The sequence below is a fragment of the Lycorma delicatula genome, chromosome 4 (genome assembly GCF_047948215.1).
Source record: "Lycorma delicatula isolate Av1 chromosome 4, ASM4794821v1, whole genome shotgun sequence".
Lineage (NCBI taxonomy): Eukaryota > Metazoa > Arthropoda > Insecta > Hemiptera > Fulgoridae > Lycorma > Lycorma delicatula.
In genome coordinates this window covers 178,291,028-178,304,028 of record NC_134458.1, presented here as the reverse complement: position 1 = coordinate 178,304,028, position 13,001 = coordinate 178,291,028, and the positions used below count along the sequence as shown (strand labels likewise).

Genomic DNA, 13,001 nt, shown 5'->3' with positions numbered 1-13,001 from the left:
TTTGTTTCTAAAGTTCTCGGTCTGACAGAGATGGCCAAAGGCTAAACTTCCACATCTGAGTAAAACAAAGTGCTCTTACACCACAATAATGCAACTACACAAACAACTCGGATTTTAGCTACAAAATTTCATGATTATGCTTCCAAATGCACTATATATTTGGATTAAAGCGATTACTTCATCTTCCCAAACTAAAAAAACTGTGTACCACACACCATTTCAACAAAATCGTAAATCAAGTTTGTTCCTCTTTTTATTTTCTGCATGTAGAAGAAATCAAAGAAGTTCTGTTTAGCACTTAGAAAACCCACTTAATTCTGAACAATTTTATGTGTAGTCTGAAAGGGACTAATGCAACTGCTACAGTTATATAACACTGAAATTTAATATTAAATTATATATTGAGTGTCTGTGAACCCATAACATGTTGGTAACATTTTTCATTGAATGTCAATGCATCCATGGCAGTGAATGAAAAAAACTTTTTTTTATAAAAACAACCTTACTATCGATGCTGTAACAACTACTGCTACAGAGTTCACAATTACTCTGATATATCTTTATAACACAGAATAATTGAAATGATACACAAACAGAGTTTCATCATTTTTAAACATGAATAACTCAGTATCCAAATAAAAATTGAATGTTATCTTCTGAAACTACATGAAAAGTGGTCCTAAAAAAATATGGCCATATTCAACAAAAAGTATACTTCTACATTATTTTAAAAAATTCAAAATTCAAAATAATTTAAATTTAGATTAGCATTAATATTAAAAATAGCCAAAATAAAACACAAATTCTTCAATTCCAACCTTTTTCTTGAAGCTTCTCCTCAGATATAACCTCTGGAGGTTTGGGCAAAGGTACAGTTGGTTGCTGCTGTTGCAACTGTTGCTGTTGCTGCTGCTGTTGTTGTTGCTGCTGCTGAGCAGCTTGTACTTGCTGCAACTGATGAACTTGGGCAGCTTGCAACTGAGCATGCGCATGAGCTGCTTGTACTTGAGCAGCAGCTTGTGCATGCGCCTGGGCTGCAGCCATTTGTGCATGCGCTTGTTGCTGCACCATCATCCATGGATTTGGTGGCAGCAAATATGGCGGAATCGCCATTTTTTTTTTCTATTCAATCACTAGAACAAAAAAAAACAAACTACAAATTAAAACACAAAAATATTTGTAAGACATCCTTAAGCAAGATTTCTTGTATAACTTTAAAAGTGTCCTGACAAGACATACACAGAAATGATCAATGGATAAACTTAGCCAGTCACTTCAACTATTTACCTTGGGTCTTTGATTTTTTTTTTTTCAAGGGGATGAAAAACCCTTTCGCACAATCACCCGGAATAAAAACAAAACAGAAAAATAAAAACAAAAAGTAACACTACACAAAAACTGAATAAACAAAAACTTACTGTATCGCAGTTAATCTATCACTTAAGACTCGCTTAAAAATAGATCACAGACCTAAACTTAAAATAAAATATTTTTATTTAAGATAAAAACAAACATAAAAAAAAATAAAATATAAAATTTAACTAAACCTAAATAAAATTTAACGAAGTCCAACAGGAGTGTAAAAGTCCTCTTCTCAGATAACAGAAATATTAAATACAACTAATATAAAACAAAAACAACACAGTAAAACAATATTAAATATTAGAAACAAATAAATATTATAAATATAACATAACAAAAAATATTAAACAATATAAACAAAATATAATAAATACTATAAATATTAAAACTGCAAAAAATATTAAATTCTGTCTAATATTCTGACACATTGCAGGAATAATGATAGCTGGTCTAAAATATCCTTATAATTGCACACGATTCATCGAATGTTTCTCGGCAATCTAAATTTACAACGTAAGGCTGCATAACATATGCAACCCATAAGAATGTGGTGCATAGCCCAGCGGCTGTATGCATACTGGTGTGCTTTGTCCTGACATCAGAAACCTGTGAGTGGCTCCTGTTTGTTCTAACTGCAATCGGCAGACGATCACTTCCTCTCAACAAATTTTTCTGCATGAAGAGTTCCATAGCAACACAGTATCTCTAATATGCCTCTCTTTTTATCTGTTTGCCTCCGGAACCACCATTAGGTACTACTTCAGAGGATGAATGAGGATATGTATGAATGTAAATCAAATGTAGTCTTGTACAGCCTCAGGTCAACCATTCCTGAGATATGTGGTTAATTGAAACCCAACCACCAAAGAACACCGGTATCCACGATCTAGTATTCAAATCTGCATAAAAGTAACTGCCTTTACTACGATTTGAACCTTACAACTCTCGACTTTGAAATCAGCTGATTTGTGATGACGAGTTAACCACCAGACCAGCCCAGTGGGCTACCTCTGATGTGGTGGAATTTATTATCCACTGTAGCAGTCCAGTCACCTTGCCATTTCACTTGAAGACCATGTTTTACACAAAAAAATCACATGTAGTAACATGAATGGTGAAAGACTGTTGACTACAAGTGGCTTTAGCAGCGGAATCTGCACATTACCTATAATACCAATATGGCTAGGGATCCAGCAAAAACTCACATGTGTGTTGCAGTGGTTAAACTCAGCGACTGTATTATAGATCTCAGTAACAAAAGGATGTTTAAAAAACAAATCTTCCAAAGCTTGGAGAACACTGTAAGTCACTGAAGATAAGGATGTGGGAGTATTTTTGGTTAACGATATTCAAAGCCTTATTGATAGCATATAATTCAGCAGTAAATATACTTCATATATTAGGTAAACCAAATATATAGGTTCTATCATTAACAACAAATGCGCATCCAACAGTATCATTCTGTTTCGATCAATCTGTGTATACTATTGCGATTAAGTTTGTCTTGGAGAGAATATAGTGAAACATTTGCTTTAAGACGATAGGTGGTGTTGATTCTTTATTATATTGTAAGGTCAAACACAAAATTTATACGGTTGATTCTCCACGGAAGATATAAACAGAGATACGTTGGAAAAATAAGTGTGTCAACATTAATAAGGTGTAGTAAACACTGGGTAAAAACACATAGGTGCAGTATAATGTGGATGGTCTTCATACCTCTGTATATTAGGATTTGCAAGGACTGCGTAAAAAGCCAGGCGATTTCAGTTGTTCTTAAAACGGGCAAAGTAAGATGCTAGAAATTAGTCCCTTCTATCCCAAAGCGGTGGTTCACCACACTTAACAAGTATGCTGGTGACAGGGCTTGATTTAAAAGCACCTGTAGTAAGACGAAGAAAAGAATGATGTAAAGTATCTATATCATCTTAAGCAGGCTATGACGCACTGAAGAATAGGCAACACAACCATAATCTTAATAGGAATGAACTAAGGAATAATAAAAACACAACATACATGACCGGTCAGCTCCCTAATTGGAGTTGCTAAGGATTCACAGCATAACTAGACATTTGGAACATTTAGTTTTTAACTCTTTGATGAGTTTGACCCACGTAAGACGGCTATCAAAAAATAAACTTAAAAACGACACATCAGGAGAGTCTCTGCTGTGGCTGTCAAACAGGATGTAATATATAGCAAAATCATCAACAAATAAAAAATTTGCAACAGGTGACTGCACAAATTTAGTAATACTGTTGATGTGATGGCTATAGAAAACATGGTGGCACTTAATACACTTCCTTGAGACACTCCATTCTCCAAGGTGATGCTACCCGATAAAGAATCTCCAACACGAACACAGAAAGTTTGGTCATTAAAAGCAAGCATATTGCTCCCCATTCTTTAAGGGTGTTTAGAATGCCATGTCACCAGGGTGTGTCATACGACTTCTTGATATCAAAGAAGATAGCGATTAGGCGCTGGCGGAGTAGGAAAGTGTTTTGAATAGCTGCTTCCAGTGACACTAAATGGTCAATGGAAGATCGTCCTTGGTGGAAACCACACTGTTTTGGAGATAGGCCATTCTCTCTAAGTACCATGTAAGCCTGCAGTTCACCAGACAGGAACTTTCAGAAGGATCGAACTGATGGTTTCACTGGTTGCTATTACCAACATTTTGTTCATCTTAGTAAGCTTAAAAATAGTGGCCGTAACTGAAGAAACTTGATCGGATAACATCTGAACAAGTTTTTTTAGATCAATGCAGGATCCACACTGTTGATTACCTACATTTAAAGGAGGAGCTTTGCTTGATGTTGCAGTGGCAAAAGAGGCATAGGGTTTAACCAGGTTACGAGAGTTCATTATTTTTTTATATTCTCTTCATGAGCCTGGAAAAGATCAATTTCTGCTTTGTACAGATTCTGAGAATTGCTTTCTCTTCTTTAAAAGTTGGGCAATCTCGGGAGCGAGCTGTAGGTGATCCGCTGCAGTTCACATATTTTTAGTTTTCCTGGTAGTTAGTGGCACTGTGGCCTTCGTTAGAACATCGATTACATGTCTTTTTTCAAGCAAGAAATTGCAGTATGGCCATATGCCTGATACTTGAAACATCACCATGGACTGGGAATGAAAGGTCGTACTTGAACTGACACGTAAAACTTTTATTTTTTCTGAATGTTGAAAGTTAGGTATAAGAAGAGATGTTGGTTCTTCCATTCCGCTATGCTATTTTATGTTTCACATCCACAACTGCTTGGGTTTGAAGCTTAGCTTAACGTTACGTCCATCTCTGGAAGGTCTCTGCAAAAAATTACTTCCAGGTTGGTATATAAAGTTTTGCGGCACACCACACTTATGTTTATACTGCCCATATTAGTAATATGTAAGAACGATCCAACTCTCCTCATCATTATAAGCTTCAATTAGTATCCATCATCCACTTCTTAATTTTTTTATGTTCTTCGGTAAACCACATGATCCTGTTATTACTCTGTTGATCAGGAATGGCGAGACCTTGTGAAGAGCCACCTTCCTGAATATTTTGCATAACAACGAATCTAACGCTTTTAATCTGTGAATGAGGCGCGTCACATTCACTTTGTTTTCCACATTATTGATATCCTCATCAGACTAAGCTTATCGAAGTCTTTTCATTTTGCTTATAGATTGAAATACAAGACTGATTTTGGTGGTTTTTTCGGATAGATCACCAACCATCATACAATTTTCTTGTGGACAAGTAATTTTGGTTCCATGAGTACCGGCGATTTAACAGACCACTCCAGTAGAGTGCAGGCGTATTAGAACTAGAGCTAAGTACAAATGGGTTCACTCAGGTGTCCAGGAGGCATCGTTCGAGACTCACTACGTAGAGCCATTCACCCATCAACATAATAGTTTTCACCTTGAGTTACGGTTGCAGTTTCCTACGATGTCACAATACCATAGAGTGTAAATATAAGAAGAAACAGCGTAGAACGTTGTTATGTAGTGTTCTTGGTGTAGTGTAGTGTAGTATATGTGTAAAGTGTTCTAAAGCTCTGTGTGCAATGGGAAGAAAAGCTCCAGAGGCTAGGGCCATGGGGACACCAACCCCTAGTCTTAAAGAGTACTCCAAATCGGGGTTGGTCATTCAAGTCATTTCCTCCTAAAAGATAAACCACAATGTTAAAATAAGTCATGTTCAAGTATTTGAAAGACATCAAAAAATTTCTTTCCAAATCTTCCAATTACATTGCTAACAATTACAATAAAGTTTACACTATAATTACACTTTTCATAACATAATCTATAAGGTGGAATTACACAGAAATAATGATGTAAAAAGGTCATTCAGTTATGTTATAAACAATAAATTTCTCAAATAAAAAATACTGATTACTAAAATGCCAATTGGAATTTCACTACATCAGCACATTACTCCATACACATGTAATATAAATAAGTAACAATATAAACACACGCGCGTGCACAGTGTGTTTTATCTCAAACTTCTCCCAGGACTTTCATAACCTATTCTACTTGTGAAAATAATGGAAAAAGTTTGTATAAACATATGCCCTAAAATGCTTCATTTATGAGTTACAGCTAGTGAAAGATTTCACTCAGATTGAAATATCAAATAAAATAGGTCCCAGAACCATATCTGCAGTAGTTTTTGTGAAGTCTGGGGTGAAAACCAAGAAACAAGGGGTAAAAAAAACTCTTGTTTTTCATGTTTGACGTACAATAACACTGTTAAATGGGTAAATAAACACATAAAACTTACAAACAAAACTTGTAGAGAATTTAATTCTTTACAAAATGGTGCAAGAAAAGTTAAATAAAACAAAGAAACATTAGAAAAATGATAATTTTATTTAAAAACAATGTTTATCACTTAATTTTACAATTGTTAGAAAAGTACTTATTTAATGCAAATAAAAAACAAATTCATTTTTGTTGATGTGAAAAATTTATAAAAATAAAATTTACTGTTAAAATTTTTTTAAAAATGAAAATTACAAAACAATTGTAAAATAAAAATTACTTAATTTTTTAATTAATGATAGAATACACTATTACTCACCAAAGTTTAGACAGCATGAAGATACATTCGCATAAGATAAAAATTTAGTTAGCGGAATATTTCCCGGAAGATATTGATGATTTCTTAAAGAGATGGGTACCGAATCCAGTTAGTGAAAATATTGTTGCAGCTGGTAAGTTATCAGTTGAGAATCCCAACCAGCTCATCAAAATCTCTGCCAATAAAACGTTACAACTACAATTCATATCTTAAGATTGAGATACGTTTTGGCTTGCTCGTCAAAGTGAATATGGAAATTTAGTTACTGAAGCACTGAAAATATTAATCCCTTTCACCACATCTTACCTCTGTGAAAAGGGGTTTTTGTCTATGGCTGCATTAAAAACTATATATAGGAATATACTTTTATCAATTAAAAACAAATTTGCTTTTCTGTTTCTAACATAGATCCATGTATGGAAAAATGTTTAAATAAAATAAAAATGCAACCTCTTGATAATTAATTTTTTTTACATGTGTACTTATAAATGTAAGTAAATGTTTCAAATAAATGACTTTTTTTCTCATAAAATGATTGAATTGTTTATATGTGAAGTTGTAGATTAATTTTTTTTAATTTGTAGTGGGATGTCGCAACCCCCAGGTTGAGAAACACTGGTCTAGACAAACGATTTCATATTTTCATCAGTAGATTTTGGTTGTTATGTAACGTAAGGTGGTGGTCTCAAATTAAAAATTTGGTATGTGTACTAGTACATGAATAAAAATTGTTCCACTGACTCAAAGATAGTACTTAGCTGCAAACTGACAATTTTTGACCTCACAAAATATTTTATCGGTAAAAATATTTTTAATAGTAACTGTGCAGATACTAAGTGAAGGGTTCTTCAGAACTACAATGTAACATCTATTACCATTTCTATTCATTTACAGTTACTCAAATTAAATGAAAATATCAAAATTTACAGTTACTAAAATTTTAGCTATTTTATATACCAGTCATTTTACTGGGGCAGCTCAAAGCTAAAGACAATCTCACTTTGCATTTAATTCAACATACTTTGAATTAGTTACGGGCAAAGAAAATTTGCACGAACTGGATACAAAGACTCTTTTTATCGCAGCAAAACTCTCTTCAAAAGGGCTATTCTACATCATATGGCTGAAATAATTAGTTTGCATCTTTATTTCAGTTAAAAAGAATTCCTAACAATCACAGAGGAGGCTAAATGCAAAACATCAATTTCAATATTACTTTTCAAAACTACAATTTTTTTTCTACAGAGCAGCAAATGTACTTCTATTATTAAAAATATAAGCTGATTGTTTATGAATATATTCTAAATATTATTTTATTTATTATAAATTTAGCTATAAAAAGATACACAATAGCTTAAAGAAACAAAATTCTAACTTTTAAAATTAATTGGTCAATTATTTCATCATCTAAAAGCATTTAGAAGATTCCACAATGTAAATATTATCCTCAACAATTTATTCTTTAGAAACAACAATTCAGATCTATTTGAAATTTGATGGACATAAGGAAACCTTGGACGAGCTATCGAGCTCATCCGAGGTTAACCTCGAACGAGCTAAAAATGATGTGCAAATAAGGAAAAGTTTTACCAAAAACTCAGACATCAACCAGAAGACAATAGTTCAATTGTAGCTCTTGGACTATACACTTTAACAAAATTTGAAAAAGGATTTGCAAGTCCATCCTCATAAAATTCTGTTAGTAAAAAACTTAATCCTGGTAATACTGCATTACCTTGCAAAGAGTATTATCAGGTGTATGAAGTAGAGAATAATGAAAGTTTTTGTCAAATCTTACAATGACTAGTAAAGAACATTTTAATTTAAAAGGCTTTATAATGAACAAACTCAGCAATCAGTTTTGGAGGTACATAAAATTCACAAGTTTCCTGTACAGCATTACATTCATGTAACTATTTAATCCTTATAATTGATTAACACTCCATAACAGTGACCAAACATCTTTGCAACTGTCTAAGCATTACAGCTGCAAAAATAATTGGACCTCACGCTTTTCAGGACAATGATGGTGTTATTCAAAAGGATTAATATTAATGATACAGGGCAACACCTCAAGAATTTTTTAATAATTTTTTTTAATTATACTACTACAAGATGTCAATGTTTGGTTTCAGTAGGATAGTATAACATTAATAAAGAACATAAAGGAAATCTTAAGACAACACTTAAAATAATGACATAATATAAAAAAACTGTGATTTAAGATATCTAGCTAATCAAGCAATTTGAATGCACAAAACCTTTTACTGTGGAACTTCCTATTGGAAATATTATAAGTTAATAAACATCAAACTTTACAAGAATTAAAAGCTAATATTTGAGAAAAGACTCCCTTAAAATCTAAAAATAGAGAATAAATTCAATTTTTAATTTTAAGCTTTCTTCATAAAAGAATTTTCCAGTTTCATTACCTTCAAAAGTAATGAGAAAAGTTAATCTTAAAGATACTTTTGCCACATTCGATATGACTACTGTATGCAATATTGTACAAAAATACAGATAATATGGATGTAAGCTACTACTGTCTACTGCTGACTTTCATATAAACACTCATTTACTCTTAAAAGTTAACATAAAGAATAAGACACTGCTATCCAACCCAAAAATACAACCCCCATTTATTACAAACAACCTTAGTTTTGCTATATTTTTGAATTGGATACAGCAATCAGGATTTCTATGAGCCTAAAAATTTATCAAAGCAAGCAACTGCTAGACCCATTACAAATATCATATCAGTGCCATTTTATTTTTATTCATTGCAGAAAAAATATTAAAAACCAGTATACACATTTCACACAATGATTCTTAAGTTTCGTACAGCTTTCACTTCCGGCATACCAATAAAATGAAGAACTATTGCATGATCGAGTACTAGATAAGAAACTGTGTTCAGGATACTGCGAGATAAACTCAAAGGCAATTCACTTCATGTTTACACTTCAAGTTATTTATGAAATATCATTTTCAGCCTTATAATTTATTTTTAAGGATGTAAATTAACGACACTAAGAATGTATTATTAAAAAAAGTTAATAAATATATGAATGCTTTATTTACATTAAAAATTAATTATATTATTTACACAACTACATTCATTATATTTATTACGTTATCACATCAGAAATGGCATCCACAAATAACAAAATGCAACTCAAAACCTTGATTACAGCAACACACACAACAAGAAATTTATAAAAATAGTTAGTTAATATATTAATGTACTACTAAAATAATAATAAAAAATAATAATGCAACTATATGAAGAAAATAAATAAGATTAGTGATAATAAATTAATTTTTAACAGCTTTTATTTAAATATATTCAAGTTAACTTTAAAAGAGGATGCAAAAAAGGTGGTTAGTTTGGAGAATACTATTAAAAAAGTCAAAAAAATATACATTTTTTTAAAGGAAATCTTTCAATTAAATTTCAAAAAACTGATCCGACGATAAAATGATCGGCAGGAAATATGAAAAACTACTGTGGCATAAGCATCTATAAGTTTAAATTTTATATAACAAACTCCTAATACTTTTTGTGAATAAGTTATTTAAAATTCCAGTTTCCATAGAATTAATTTAATCAAAGGTTAGGTTAAGTTACATGTTCCAGTTTGGGTTAAAGTTACGTTGGGTTTTAACACAAACAACATTTCTAAGAAGTTACACGGTTTTAAGTGAATGTGATTAATATTTACTAAATATCAAATTTATTATTATTTATGGATATAATTTAATAATTATATGGCCAATAATTTCAGTTATTACTAAATTCTCTTCAACCAAGGGTCGAGCTCGGTTAAATGTTTACCAATGAACTCGTGAACATAAAATAAAATAGTACCATGATAAAATAACAGTATATATGTAATTGTACACAGCAATTTATTTTTAAATATTTCTTTCAACTAAAACTTACCTATTTATAAACGAATTATAATACAAGTAATACTTAAAATATCACATCGCAAAAAAAACAGACCACCATGCGCAAAATAAACGTAACCCAAAGGTGTTGCATGGCTTACATCAGGGCTGCCACGACTAAGAAATACCATATAATTTAAAATATAATTTAATTAAATAATGATGATGTGTTAATTTACTGAGAAATATTCCAAATGAAAAATAAGTTTATGAAAAGTAATAATAAAATAAGTTTATAAACAGACGCTATAAGCTTTGACATCATTCATATAAAATTTCATGTTTTTATTGCAAGCTAAACAACGTTATTAAAAGTTTTAGTGTTATGTTTACAAATGGATATAGAAAAATGTTGCATCTCTATAACGTAGAAATAAGATCTGTAGTATAAACGAATTGCTAGCTAATTAAAATCCGTTTTATATTAATCTCCGAAAGACAGCTAGTAGCTCCAGTTTAAAATTGTGAAGCTTGAAATATGTAAAAAAAATCTCTATAATAATTTCATAGAGTACGTATATCTTTTCTCATTTTATTTCAAGAAATTATAGACAGTTTTTGAAGATCTTCTGTTAATGAGACTTAAAAATAAAATTTACTTGTTTTTTTTTTTTAATAGCAGTTGTCAAAAATAAAATGGATATTAAAATTAGACGAAGAATATTTTTAAAGTTTTTCATCCACAAAGCAAAAAACGTTATTCAAATTTTTTTTAATATTTCAACATCACCTTGCAGTTCTATACATTTAGACCAACTTTCGAACTAATTGTGTATCAGTATAGGATGATTTGTACAACTGCAAAATAACCAGTTGGCTCAGCTTTGATGTTATGATTTGAACTGAATCTTCATCCAATGACCAAATCTTCGGGTTTTGAAGGAGGAAGTACAGGTAATCACTGGGAGCCAAATTTGGCACATGTGAAAGCATTTCAAAGCATAGTCGTGTAGTTTTGCGTAAGAATCTGATACATGTATACAGGCATATTATTGTGTGAAAGGGCACTTTTTTTTGGCCAGATGTGTACCCTTCAATTAGTCCAGTAGTGATACTTCCCAGTGACTTCCATACAATTTTTCAAGCATTCTATATGTACTACAACATGAGAATTCTAAAAAAATCATAACCATGACTTTTCCTGCTAGTGGAAACATTTTTACTTTCTCTGGTGCACTTTCACTTGCTGACACACACTTTTTGGTCTTTAGCATGTAATTGTAAATCCATATTTATTACCGACCGCTATAAAGCATAAAACAATCTCAACTGTATTCTGTTTAAATAAGTCTAAACACACTTCAGAATTGTTTAGTCTAATGTGCTTTTGTTTGGCATTAACAAACATAGCAACCATCGAGTAGAGAATATTTTCATACCAAAAACTGTATAAAATGTAATGGACACAGTCAATTGAGATTTTTCCAGTCAGCAAGCTTGCATACCTAAGTAGACGATTGTTTAATATGGGATTGAAGATGTTTGTAACAAATACATAAGTCATAGTGGTTTTTGGGCATACTGAACAGTCATCATCTTGAATGGGTGTATGGCCATGTTTAAATTCAACAGCTCCTTTTTTCATCATCTAAAATGGAAGGAGAAGAATAGCTTAAAATGGAATCTAATTATTCTTGTATTTCTGTCAGGGTTAAACTTTTAAAACAAACTACTTTATAACAGCTCAAATTTCAATTTTATCCATTTTTCAAAAAAATTCAAAACTTCTTTGCTTTACATGACCACAAACAAGCAACTAAATGCATACATCTGAAACTTCAAAGCACAAATTTGGCAAATATCATAGCCGTATGATCACCCTGGTCTCTGAATCAGGCCAAGAACTTCCGAGCAATTCTATATATGAGTGACACATCTATCCATCCCTAACATGATCTATACACTCATACAAATATATGCAGTAGCGTGCAAGTTAATCTGAACACAGGGAATTTTTTATCTATTTCTATGTTGTAGCTACACTGCTCGACCACACCCATTCTTTAAGCTGTCCTTGTAATGTGAGGTTATTGTGCTTTGGTTGTTTAGTAATTTTGATGTTGTAGTGTTTTATGAAAGTTTTTCATTTTTTATAATAAAATTATATTTTCTTATTTTTTGTTTTGTGTATCTTCAATTTATAATAATGGACATAACTCTAAGAATGCGTTCAAAAATTGTTTCTCTTTCTGAGCATACCAGTATGACAAAGCGATAAATACCTTTTGAATATAATGCTGAACTAAGAATGGTGAATTCTATTTTAAAACAATTTAAACTGAAACCGGTTCCTTTTCACCTCAAAGGAAAAGCAAATGTGGTTGAAAAAGAAGGATGGAAAGCTAATTGGCCAGCTAAAAAGCAGCTTTTAATACAAACAATGTGAAAAAAAATGGCTCTGGTGGGCCAAAGCAGATGCTAATTGGACCAGGGTTGTTTCACATTTGAAGGTCCTTGTTCATTACTTCCAGTAGATGGTATGTTGAAAAGTGATGGATATATCAATCAAGATTCTGAAGGAAAGGGTTGTGACAGAACTTCAGAAGAAATCCCCAGAAGACAATGGAATATTCCAACAAGATTTGGCGCCATGACATAGTGCCAAAAAAGAGGA

General features: G+C 31.8%; 1 protein-coding gene across 2 annotated transcripts in view; it reads right to left on the bottom strand.

Annotated features, from left to right (window-relative positions):
- Prp8 (pre-mRNA processing factor 8) overlaps window positions 1-10,495 on the bottom strand; it is a 108,037-nt gene extending 97,542 nt beyond the window's left edge. The window contains exons 1-3 of one of the 2 annotated variants that reach the window (XM_075364770.1): window positions 10,380-10,480; window positions 6,437-6,611; window positions 819-1,133 (exon numbers count right to left, since the gene is read on the bottom strand). In XM_075364770.1, coding sequence (XP_075220885.1) covers window positions 819-1,113 — 295 coding nt within the window. In that variant the 5' untranslated portion in view covers window positions 1,114-1,133; window positions 6,437-6,611; window positions 10,380-10,480. Of the gene's footprint in view, window positions 1-818; window positions 1,134-6,436; window positions 6,612-10,379 lie in introns of both variants that reach the window. The other variant, XM_075364769.1, reaches the window with a different exon arrangement.
- Between the last annotated feature and the right edge of the window lie 2,506 nt (window positions 10,496-13,001).